The sequence below is a fragment of the Diplotaxodon limnothrissa genome, linkage group LG18 (genome assembly GCF_057381915.1).
Source record: "Diplotaxodon limnothrissa isolate DT_005_m linkage group LG18, D_limnothrissa_male_GT1.1, whole genome shotgun sequence".
NCBI classification, from domain to species: Eukaryota; Metazoa; Chordata; class Actinopteri; order Cichliformes; family Cichlidae; genus Diplotaxodon; species Diplotaxodon limnothrissa.
The window spans coordinates 4,263,470-4,276,486 of record NC_140613.1 but is presented as its reverse complement, the minus strand read 5'-3'; the positions used below and the strand labels follow the sequence as shown (position 1 = coordinate 4,276,486).

The window sequence follows — 13,017 nt, the reverse complement described above, 5'->3', positions numbered from 1 at the left end:
AGGTATGAATTTCCGGTACCAGCCTACTAGACCCAGAAAACCTCTCACCTTCCTTTTTGTTGTCGGAACTGGGAAGGACTGAATTGCTTCAATCTTTCCAACCTGCGGCTTTATCTTCCCAGAGCCAACTACAAAGCCCAAGTACTCCACTTCTCTCTTGGCTATGGAGCACTTCTTGGGATTGATAGTCAGTCCAGCCATTCTGATGGAGTGTAGCACCTTCTGTAGGTGAATGACATGCTCTTCCCAGGACTGGCTGTACACCACCACGTCATCCAGATATGCTGCAGAGAATGCTGACACATCTCTCAGTACATGGTCCATTAATCGCTGGAATGTCGCTGGTGTACCTTGAAGCCCAAATGGCATGACTTTAAATTGGTACATACCAAAAGGAGTTTTGAAGGCTGTCAGCTCTCTCGCTTCTGGTGCCAAAGCCACTTGCCAGTATCCTTTACACAAATCAAGTGTTGTAATGTACGTTGCTGATCCAACTCTCTCCAGCAGGTCATCCACCCTGGGCATTGGGTAGGGATCAAACTTGGATACTGCATTCAAATATCTGAAATCAATACAGAATCTCAGGGTGTCATCTTTCTTTGGTACCAAAACAATCGGGCTGCACCACTCACTACTTGACACCTCAATGATTCCCAGGTCCAACATCAGTTTTATTTCTTTCTGCAGCACTGGCACCAACCGTTCAGGAATTCTGTAACTCTTTTGTCGAACGGGTGCATCCTCCTTCACCCGTATCTTATGCTGAACCAGTGATGTGAAGCCTGGTGTTTCTCGAAAGAGCTGTGGGTCCACGAGTGGTTTTATATCAGCCTGCTCAGTAGGAGACAAATGAGAGAGGTCAACTGAAGCACAAACTTGAATGTTAGTTGGAAAGAACTTCTCAGTCACCTCCTCATCCTTAACTGAACGCACCAGTAACTGATAGACCGGCTCTTGTCGGCTGTGGAATTCCTTCAACAAGTTCACGTGAAATGTCTGATATTTTTTAACTCTTTCTGGCATATTCAGCTCATAAGTGACTTTACTCACTTGTCTGACGATCTCGTATGGTCCATGCCATTTTGTCAGCAACTTGTTATCGCTGGTGGGAAGCAATAACAGTACTTTCTGACCTGGAAGGAAGACCCTATCCCTGGCCTTCTGATCATACCAAGTCTTGTGATGTTTTTGTGCAGCTTTCATGTTGTCTTGCATCAATGATGCCATTTTCTCCAACCTCTCTCTCATGGTGATGACGTAGGCTGCGATGTTTTCGCCCTCTGCTTTGGATTCCTCCCAGCAGTCCTTAAGCAGATCCAGGGGGCCTCTCACTTGGCGACCGTATAAAAGTTCAAAAGGCGAGAAGCCAGTGGAAACCTGCGGGACCTCCCGGTAGGCGAACAGAAGGTATGGCAGCCATTGATCCCAGTCAGCACCTGTGTCAGAGACAAACTTTCGCAGCATACTTTTGAGAGTCTGGTTGTATCTCTCCACTAGCCCGTCCGTTTGGGGGTGATACGGGGTGGTCTTAAGTCCCTTTATCCCTAACAGCTTATAAACCTGCTGCAACAACTTGGATAGAAAGTTCGTTCCACAGTCCGTCAGAATTTCTCTTGGTATGCCTACCCTAGAGAAAAGCTGCAGAAGACAATTAGCAATGTGACGAGCTTTAATTGATCTGAGTGGGAAGGCCTCAGGAAACCGTGTTGCATAGTCACATATGACTAATATGTAGCGATGACCTGTGGAGCTCCTCTCTAAAGGGCCCACAATATCCATGCCTAGCCTCTCAAATGGTGTTTCAATAATTGGCAGTGGTTGCAACTGGGCTCGCGCTACTCCTTTGCCTGAGGTCAACTGACATTTTTCACAGGAACGGCAAAACTCAGAAACTTGGACATACATCCCTGGCCAAACAAAACGGCTGCTGATCCTATTCAGTGTTTTGTGAAAAGCCATAAAGTGCTTGATAAGGTGCTTTCAATAAAGTGAAAGGTGTGCTCTAAAGTGCTATACATATAATATAAATAAATGCAGTAAGGGAGTCCTCTTCCTTACAGTGTGCATGAGGGTGGGAATGCATGTTTAGGTCTGTGTGCGCCTATTCGTCTGTGTCTATATGTCAGCTCGGGTCTTACACTCCACCCCCTTGGAACATCTCAGGCCCTCCAAGGTATGGAGGCTTATTTCCCCTCACCACACTCCCTGCTGGTGGCTGATGCCCTCAGACATCGGTGCGTTCTTGGTGTCCAGGGCTGGACGCTCAGGTCTGTACCAGCTCACTCCTCGGTACGGCTGCTTGGTGGGGCCTGGTGCCTGTGGCTCGGTCGGGCCCCTTGCGGGGGCTCGATTCACTCTGGCACAGCTGACTGCCGGCAGAGCCCGCGTGTACGTCACTGCAGCCCCCTCTGGCTTCTGCTCTGTGGCTGTTGGGTGACCCCTCATCTGGGGTTCTCCTCAGCTCTTCCCAGGAAGGTGGCACGGTTGCCCCTCCGGTGGTCCTCTTTGGGCGCTCGCACTCTGGGGGCCTCTGGATGTCTGGGGCCTGGATCTCCTCCATGCCCTGGGGGACGGGGCTGTGGCTCCCCACACCAGCAGATCGTTACATGGAGAAGCCTTTTGAATAGACGAGCACTCATCCACACAGGTGTTCACACACACAAGCTACACCTTTCTTGGCTGCTACCTCAAACCACATTATGCGATGTCAATCTTGCGTGCTGCACAATCACATTCAGTATTTAATATTTACTGTTATTTACACTTAGCTAGATTATTGCAATGGTGTTGTGTTATTATGTTGCTCTCTTTTTTGCTTGTTTTCTCTTATTTTCTTCTCTCAACAGGTGACCTGGGAGATATTTTTTAAGTGCCCTTTCTCACTGTCCCTCTTCCCCTTTTCTTCCTTCCTTCCTTCCTTCCTATCCCCCAGTCATGTCTGTCCTATCTGTAACAACTGAAAATAAATTAAAATAAATAAATAATAAAGGTTGATCAAATGGACCAATATGGCAAGGCCGTGATAGTCCATTTGGTAAATTAAGTTAGTTGGGCATCTTTTTTGGCCTTCAGACAATAATTCTGATGGCTAAAAAACGAAACGGGACAACAACAAGAAAAGAAAGAAAGAAAGAAAAAAGTAATAAAAATGTATCTAAAACATCTTTTAAGATGAATCTTTTTATGACTGAGTAAAAAAAAATGCTAAAATTCGAGTGCAGTGTTGAGTAAAATGGTTTTATTAAAATTTAATTGACCCTTTGAAATTATTTGTTGGAAGTCTTAAATCCCACTGAACAGGGGAAGAGAAAGAGACAGAGACACAAAGATAGCAACACAGAGGTAAATAAACATGGAGACAAGACACTGAGAATAAGACAGAAGGGGAAATGCCCAAAGTCTCATATCTCTGACAAGTTAAGTCACTTTTATTCATAAAAAAACCCAGAACTTAAATATAATTATAAACCACACATAAACATAATCATAGAACAATTAAAAGTAAAACATACCAAAAACACATCAAATGGAGAGTGAAGCAAATATTATTAATAACAACAAATGCACATATTAATAATATAAACCAAAATCCTTCAATAAAAAGGCTACAAACAGAAACAACAATTTGAAACAGCAATAAGAAAACAGTGAAAGTGACTACAGATATAGACCTTCCTAGGGAGGCCTGAAGTGCAAACATACCCTCTACACTCCCTTCATAAAACAGGGGACCATGATTACCACCATAGTTGGCCGGTCTGAAGGCACTGACCTCAACTTCCATACAATGTTTGAGCAGGACAACCAGGACAGACCCACAACATACAGAGCCTTAAGTGACCGCAGGCAAATCTCATCCACCCCACCACCACAGTGATGGGCAAGTCTCCCTGCCCACTGTACAAAATGTGCTTCACAGACGTTGTTTCATGTTGTAAAGATTGTGCCTTAAAAAAATAGCCACAAGAAGTTTTAAAGAAATCTTTATTTCACTTTTAAGACACATAACCAACACCAACATACGAATCAACAGGATGAGCACATGCTGAAATTCAGTCTTCATGAAAATCAAGATTAAATCACAAAATGTTTGGTCTCATGTGTGTTTCTTTCCAGCTTTGACTCTGTGGAGTAAAACCTCTCCACTAAACAAAAAAATAAAACATCTCAGCAACTTTTTTGTCACCTCCACAGCTCAACACGATACAAATATCACATCAAATGAATGTAAATACGTGTTTCATCTTCATTACAGGTTTTAATGGAATATGCAACAAACAGAATTAGGGCTGTGACATATCATATGATCTGCAATAATACTGGTATAAATGTTTACAAAAAAGTGTGTTTAGAGGAACATCATGTGTTTGCATTCACCCCAATGAGTCAACCCCAGTCATGTCTCACAGCCAGAGCCATATGTCGGGCTCCAGTCACAGTTTGGTAGCTGAATGTTCGCAAAATATGCAAGAAAACTTTTCCCACTGAAAGTGAAAAAAGCAAACCTGTTACAACACTTTAAGCAAAAACACACTTGAGTACAACCGGGCTGTGAAGGCACGTGAGCAGGAGATACTAGCAGCAGTGATGTGCGACCCAAAGGTAAACAAATGATTCAACCATGCATCACTGGAGCACTCGCGAGTTACATTTCATATAACAGCAAGAGCAGTCAGTGGATGGAAATTACTGATGTGCTACACGGTGGAAAAGCAGGAGGTTAAAAAGCTCGACCCAAGATGAAACAAACCAGGTAGAATTTCTTTTCCTTATATGCAGAGGTGGAAAGAGTACTAAAATATTTTACTCAAGTAAAAGTACTATTACTTTGCTGAAATTTTACTCAAGTACAAGTAAAATTACCTGTCTAAAAATGTACTCAAGTAAAAGTAAAAAGTAGCTCATTTAAAATGTACTCAGAGTAAAAGTTACATAGTTACTTTTCTGTCAGCAGGAGGACAGCCGCTTCTGAGTAGTGCAAAAAAGGACAGTGGGATATAAATCTCAAAGTAGTTCTTTTTTAGTGAAAAGAAAAACTTTACAAATTAAAGTGCAGTGGCAGTTAAACTGCAAGTCTATACATGAAAATGGATAATGGTCACCAAACCAATCAACCAAACCAAACCGTCAGGTATCACAGTGTTTTCAATACAAAACCATATCATTCTTTCACATGAGAATGTGTTCTAAACTGTCAAATAAGAGAACAAGTACTGAACTGAACGGCAGCTGCTTTAAAAATGTTTTTGAATTTTTTAAACTTGGCCCTGCCCTACTGTACCTCTAGATTAAAGTTCCTTTGTATCCATCCTAGAGTGTTACTCTCTGAACTTCCTGTTAATTTTGAGGAGCAGTTGATTTTCAGAGTTAGTAGAGTTCATCCTTGCTCACTTTGCAGTGAACAGTAGTCCAGCACAGCTAAAGAGACGCTCGAAGGCAGCTGAGGCAGGCAGGCCAGTGTTAAGTTTGAGAGAAAGTTTTTTGATGTCCCTAATAAGACATCAATGCATTACATAGCTACCGCTGGTAAATTATACCAATATACCTCGTGGGGGTTTTTTTATTGGACAGTAACAGGCTAGTTAACGGGAGGTTGCAAGTGCTAATTAACAAGTAACAGAAGTCAGCTGTCTTTGACTAATCTAAGGTAAGTGAGCGCTCTGTTATTCTTTTGCCTGCAGTGTGAACATATGTGGGTTAAGTAAGAAAGTAGCCGCTTCTGTCTTTAATTTAACTTTTTTTTAAAATAAATTCTTATTATTAACAAACAGGAAAAACGTAGGTAAACACATTTTCTTTTGGCAATTTACCAACCCAGTAAAAAAAATGTAAGTTGCGTGGACAACAACGTGCCCGATTACAGCAAGTTGCTAGTACCAACCAACGTTATCTGTGTTCTTCACAGATGTCTTAACTTAATGTGATTAATTTGAACACAGCCTTTTTGCTACCATAACGGTACGAGTTGTATTTAACTTACCTCCACATGCTTGCGCAGGTTTGATGTGGAATTTTTAAAAGCTGCTAACTCGGTCTCTCTGGGCAAACACAGCTTACACTGCATAATAAAGCTGTTGCCTTTCTTGCACTTGAAGCCGAAATGGTCCCTTAAATACGGCCAGGGGTTCACATCCGTTTCTTCGAGTTCAGGGTCAGCAGAATTCGACGGGGCTTCTTTTTTCACTGGATCCATAACACCGATGTCAGACTCCATCTTTAACGTGACCTTAGCGCCAATTTGTTCTACTACCCATCATTCCCTGCAGTATTTCCGAAGTGCAATGGTTTTTTTTAATTTACTCAGTAACGGGTGTGATTGAAAACGTAGCGAACTACAATACTTTTTAAAAAATATACTTAAGTAAAAGTAAAATTACAGACTTGAAAAATGACTTTAAAAAGTACAAATACACAAAAAAACTACTCAATTACAGTAACGCAAGTAAATGTAATTCGTTACTTTCCACCTCTGCTTATATGACAGAATTGTGCAGGCTCCGCATTACAAGGTTATTTTGGATATTAAGCTAGAGTGTAAGCACTTGTAATACACTTTTCTTAAAACTTCCAGGAAAAACACCCCTGAGGATACTTATGTGCTCATATTTCATGTATGCCGTGTCACTAACATTGCACTATAATGTTGTTCATAGAGTATTTAAAGGTAGAATGGGAGGCAGAGCCTTCAGCTTTTAAGATTAGACTTAAAACTTTCCTTGTTGCAGATGGGGGTCCCTCCCTGAGCCTGGTTCTGCTGGAGGTTTCTTCCTGTTAAAAAGGAGTTTTTCCTTCCCACTGTCGCCAAAACGCTTGCTAATAGGGGGTCATATGACTGTTTGGGTTTTCTCTGTTTTCATTGTATTATTGTTGGGTCTTTACCTTACAATATCAAGCACCTTGAGGTGGCCACATTTTCACACTTTGAATTAGCTAAGCTGTCATCAGTGACAGCAGCTCACTGGAAGAGAAAGATGGAAAATCCATCATTTACTTACACATATAAATGCTGCTGCCTGCCGAGCTGATAAAATGTACATTATTTTTTTTAAATGTAAGTTTCTTGAAATATTATTTTGAGGCTATATCTCCCACCCCTACATACAATAAACAATACAGAGTTTTTTAAGGAAGGAGGTCATCTGATCTGCTCTGATCTGGCTTCTCAGTGGACTGCTTCATCTGACAGTTCTCCCACTTTTAACTAGTGTGAATCCTCATGTGTCTTTGTAACTGTATCCTCTGAATGAAGCTTTTCACCTGTGTGGATTCTCATGTGAGTTTTCAAGTTTATCATCAGGCTGAATCTTTTTCCGCAGGTGCTGCAAGAATGTGGCTTCTCACCTGTGTGAACCCTCATATGTCTCGTTAGTTTGGATCTGTACTCAAAGGTTTTTCCACAAATCTCACATTTCACAAACTTTTTACTTGTGTCAGTTTTACGCTGACTCTCTGACACAGGAAAGTTGTCTTGCTGATCTCTGCTCTCTGGTTCAGGAGAGCTGGAAGAAAGGAGACGTTCACTGTCCAGCTCTGGCTCACTTTCCTCATAAGTAGGAGCCACCATGAAGATAATAATGCCTTCAGTCTCCTGCTTCACTACAAGCTGATCTACGTCCTGACTGGTGCAAGGTTCCTCCTCTTCCTCTTTTATCTGTGGAAGCTCCGGATCCTCCTGGTCGAGGCTGAAGTTTCTCTCCTGGTCCCCAAAAACCAGTTCCTCCTCACATTCATGCTGTTGTGGGAAAGCTGAGGTGACAAATGGACAAAATTACTTGTCTTAGATAAATATAGAAGTATAACAAGAATGACTACTCGGCAGTGGTGTCTACAGCTGTCCATTTCCAACTCTACAACAGAGTTTAATCAAAATATCATCCGAAATATCATCATATCATTTACCCAGACCTGGAAACTGTTAAAATAAGATTTCATGCACTCACTTCTAACACGTTAGTAAATTTCTATGCACCAATCACAGTTTGTCCACCAATTACTGTTGGAAAGATGTTTATGTAAATGATAAGACAAACATCAGACAGAAGGGGAAATTTAAAAGTAGGATTAAAATATGGGGATAAAAAGCAGCGAAGCTCTCAGAAAACCTCGACTAACAATCAGCTGAGTTTATTTAAACACTGGCCTTGAAGAACTCTGATGTGTTTCCAAAATATCTTTATTGAATGAATTAAAGTCATATTAATTTTTAGGTAAGACCATTACGGTTTTACATACCCCTGCTGTGTAAGTTCATTTCAGGTTTCCAGATGTTATCCAGCTGTCTGAGCTGCTCTTCTTCAGTCCAGATGAGGCCTTCATCCTCCTGTTTGAGTACAATCTTTTCTACGTCATCGCTGATGCAGAGTTCCTCCTCTTCCTCTTTGATCTGTGGAGGATCTGGGCCCTCCTGGTCCAGACTGGAGTTCCTCTCCTGGTTGGAGACCTGCTGGTCATACAGGCCCTCCTCTTCCTCACACTTCATGTTAGGGGGAGATCTTGAGGAACAAAGGGTCACTGAGGAAAAAGGTTAATAATGTGATGACAGGAAAACACATCTGAGCAAATATAGTCCACTCTGAGCATGTCCTCATATGTGAGTGAAATTTAAACTGTACAAATGTGAAAAATGAAAGTGTAAGTTACTCTCGAGCTCTGATACTCTTATTAGGAAAGTTCAGAGTACAAATCATTCAGGTAGCTGCTGCCAGCTTCACGCTGCAAGTAAATGTTTGTCATTGTTGTGGATTAAACTGAAAATCTCACAGTGCCATAGCAGATAAGTACCAGTCAGGTTTCACAGCCAGTCATTGCACAGAATCAACCCAACTAAAGTCATCAGTGATCTGAAGATTATTAGGGACTCAGAGTTTCAGTCTTAGTTCTATTTGATCTCATTGCTGCCTTTGATACTGTTGATCATGACATTTTAAATCAAAGGTTTCATCATTTAGTTGGTTTAACTGGACAGTTCTCAATTGGCTCTCGACCTTTGACCCAGTTAAACCTCTCAGGTCATCAGGTTCAGATCTGTTAACTGTTCCCAAAATCAGATGTAAGTGTGCTAAGAGTGTGTTCAGTTACTGTGCTCCTGTTCTTTGGAGCATGCAGCCATAGTTTGCCTGCTGTGGCTGCATTCAAAACTAACAACTATGTTTCCATGCTTTGTGAATAACACTGACATCTGTGAGATTTGAGCTGATTTAGTTCGAGTTAAGACTGTTTATTAGAACATTACAAAGTTATTTTAAAAACTTCATCATTTTCTTGAACCCAAATATAATTCAGTTGAAAAATATACATTTTAACATGAGGTGAGGATGGTGGGGGAGGCACGATGGTCTTGTAGGGTTAGACCCTGATTAAGGGGTATTTTTGAAAGTAAAGCCCATCTCTCAAAGTCCCTGCCGGCCTGCCTCCACCTCGGGAAGCCTGTGGGTGCAGACGGAGGTGAGGAGCACCACAGGCGGCAGAGGACTGTCTGTAGCCCCGGAGTGAGGGTCAGAGAGCCGAAGCAGACAGCGAACTGTGGCACAGTGCAGAAAACAGAAGCTTTCCCTCCCTGCCTCTTTTATCTTAATCTTCTAAATAAATCTTCTATAAAGGCACTTTCTCTCGGTCTCAAGGTTTGTTTAATGCTAAAAGTTCACCGTAAAAAAGAGACGCACTTGTGTGATTAGCCGCTCCCTGATTTCAGTATGTTAGCCTACAAGCTGAGCTCTGATCAGGTCCTACATGAGTTGTATTCTTGTGTTAGTCCACTGAGACCATCGCAGTTTTACCTGTTATGCGTAACTTTATCTCGGGTTTCCGGCTGATATCCAGCAGTCTCTGCTGAAGGTTGATCTCATACTGGATGATCAGACGTTCTGTTAACCTCAGAGCAGATTTCTTCTGCAGCAGTCAGCCGGTCTCTCCACTATTGCTTCTAAACGAACAATAAAAAAAATGTAATTATAGAAAAACACTTCTGAGAAGATAAAGTTTTAGTTAAAGTCTGTAATGAGGGCATGTTGCTCACATTTGCAGGTGAAATTAAAAGTGTGTAAAAATGAAGTTATTTGTGCACTCTGATGCAAATGAGAACTTGAGTTCTGACATTTTTCAGCAACATTAAGAGTAAAAAAAACCTTTCAAACAAAAAAGAACTCACTTATTACTGACTGACTGATGATCTATTTTGGAGTTGATCTCGAAACTGATCTACATCTTGATATTTTTCAAAATAATCTTCACTATTGGGGGTGGCTGTAGCTCAGGCGGTAGAGCAGATCATCTACTGATCGGTTCGATTCCCGGCTTCACCTAGTCTGCATTTCAAATATCCTTGGGCAAGATACTAACTCCAAGTTGCCTCAAGTTGCTCTTTGATCTGTGGAATGTGTGTCTGAATGTTGGTAGAAAGCACTAAGAAAAATGTGCTTGTGCGAATGGGAGTGAGTGGGAACGGAAGATATAGTAGCGAAAGACGCAGTCTAGCTCGTCTGTTATTCCAAATGAATTTACTGAATATTGTTTTTGTCTTTGTGAAGAAGTCATCTGGAGGGTTGAGAGGAATGACTCGGAAGAGATATAGAAATTTTGGAAGGATGTTCATTTTGAGAATATTTACACGTCCAATCATCGAGATTGGTAGCATAGACCATCTATTGATTAAGCCAACAACAGAGTTGATAGTAGGAGAATAATTTGCGTTAATTTTTGGAGTGATTTTTATACCTAGATAAGTGAGACTGTCTCTGGCAATTTGAAACGTTGTTTGAATAGGTGGTTTAGTTCTTTCAGAATGATTAAAAAAGAGGATGGCCGATTTGGATTCATTAATTTTATAACCGGAGATATTGCCAAAGAAGTTAATTGTTTTAAGTAGCTGAGGAATTGAACTCTTTAATTTAGACAGCATTAAAATAATATCATCTGCAAATAATCCAATTTTAGACTCAATATTATTTGTTCTAATGCCAGAGATGTTTTGGTTGTTCCTTATCACAATAGCCAGTGGTTCTATTGCTAGGACGAAAAGAAGAGGTGAGAGGGGACAGCCTTGACGTGTACCTCTACCTAGATAGAATGGTCTAGATATAATATTGTTGGTTCTAACTGAGGCTATAGGTTTATTATATAATATTTTAACCCAGGTCATGAAGTAATTGCCAAAGCCGAATTGAGATAGTACCTTATAGAGATAATTATGTTCGACCCTATCGAAAGCTTTTTCTGCGTCTAAGGAAAGCAGAGCCATGTCTAGTTGTTCTGAGTTTGTGTAAAGTACATTCAGTACTCTGCGAATCCCATGCTGCGTTTGTCGGCCTTTTACAAACCCATTTTGGTCATTATCAACAAGAAGATGAAGGTACCGTTCAAGTCTGTTTGCCAGTACTTTGCTTATTATCTTGGCATCAGAGTTTATTAGTGAAATTGGTCTATAAGATTCACATTTTGTAGGCGGTTTCCCAGGCTTAGGGAATACCGTTATAAGTGCATTTCGCAAGGAGGGGGGAAGCTCTTTTGAATCATAGCTTTCCACCAGCATGTCGTACAGAGGGAATATTAATTTATCTTTAAATATTTTGAAAAGGTCTAGTGGAATTCCATCTGGGCCGGGAGTTTTTCCCATTTTTAATTTATCGATTGCATTGGAGAGTTCATTCATCGATAACTGAGAGTCTAATTCGCATCGGGCTTCTTCAGAAAGTAAAGGGGTACTTATTGAGTCAAAGAAGGATTCTAGTGATTCTCGAGTCGTATCTCCTGTTGAAGTATATAGTTGTGAATAGTAGTGTTCAAAGAGTTCACTTATTCTATGAGGATCTGTGATATTTTCGTCTGCAGTTCTAATTTCATTTATTGTTTGTTCGTTCAGTAGCGTTTTTATACGCCATGCCAAAAGTTTTCCTGCCTTTTCCCCTTGGTCATAGTAGGTCTGTCTCAGTCTAAATAGTCCGGCTGAGGCTTTCTCAGTAGTTAATTTATCGTATTTTGCTCTTAATCTTAAAAGTTTTTGTTGGTTTTCTTTAGAGTCATTCAGGTTTATCTCAAGTTCCACTTCTTTTATTTGACCTTCGAGGTCCAACATCTCAGTATAGTTTTTATTTGCTTTGTTTTTGGTGTAGCCTATCATCTGTCCACGAATAAAGACCTTAAAAGCTTCCCATCTTACTGAGGCTGTAGTTTCGGATTTGTTGAAGTAGAAATAGTCATCAATATTTTTGCCTACATATTCCAAATATTTTTGATTGTGCAGCCAGTGTGGTCTTAAACGCCAAATAGGGTTACGTCTAAAAGCTGCTGTGACTGAGAAGTTAAGCGTGGTTATTGAGTGGTCAGATATAAGCACACTTTTATATGAGCAGCTGTTAATTCTGGAGATAAGAAAGTTTGAGATAAGAAAATAATCTATGCGACTGCGGCTATTATGACTGGCTGAGTAGCAAGAATATTCTCTCCCTGTTGGATTTTTTAATCTCCATATATCTTTAAGATTCAATTCAAACATAAAGTGTTGTATGACTTGTCTAGATTTTGGATGGGAAGAGTCTAAGCCTGATGATCTATCAAGCCTGGGCTCTAGGGTACAATTAAAGTCCCCCCCAACAATTATCTCACCGTGAAGGTCTGTAATAGAGAGAAATAGATTATTATAAAAGTTGGAGTCGTCAATATTGGGGCCATATACATTAACTAATATTAAATCTTGATTCAGCACGGAGCATTGTAGAATAATGAATCTCCCTGCGGGGTCCAATATGGTTTTTTTTAATACACATGGGTACTGATTTATGAATGAGTGTTGCCACTCCTCTAGCATGTGTTGAGAAGTGGCTAAAGAAAACCTGACCTGGCCATCTCCTCCTTATCCGGTCAGTTTCATTCACGAGTAAGTGTGTTTCTTGAATGAAGACTATCTTTGGGTGATATTGTTTTATTCTATCCATTACTCTTTTCAGTTTAATATATTTTCTAAGGCCTCTTACATTCCAGGAAATTAGATCAATATTTGAATAACTACTCATACAGTTTGTA

General features: G+C 40.7%; 1 protein-coding gene across 1 annotated transcript; it reads right to left on the bottom strand.

Moving 5' to 3' along the window:
- Positions 1 to 5,569: 5,569 nt before the first annotated feature.
- On the bottom strand, positions 5,570 to 9,844 carry LOC146612877 (uncharacterized). The gene is made up of 3 exons (XM_085378407.1): positions 9,777 to 9,844; positions 8,233 to 8,511; positions 5,570 to 7,746 (listed from the first exon to the last, which is right to left on the bottom strand). The coding sequence occupies exons 2-3, from the start codon at positions 8,477 to 8,479 to the stop codon at positions 7,202 to 7,204; spliced, it is 792 nt and encodes a 263-aa protein (XP_085234533.1). The 5' UTR covers positions 8,480 to 8,511; positions 9,777 to 9,844; the 3' UTR covers positions 5,570 to 7,201.
- Positions 9,845 to 13,017: the final 3,173 nt, after the last annotated feature.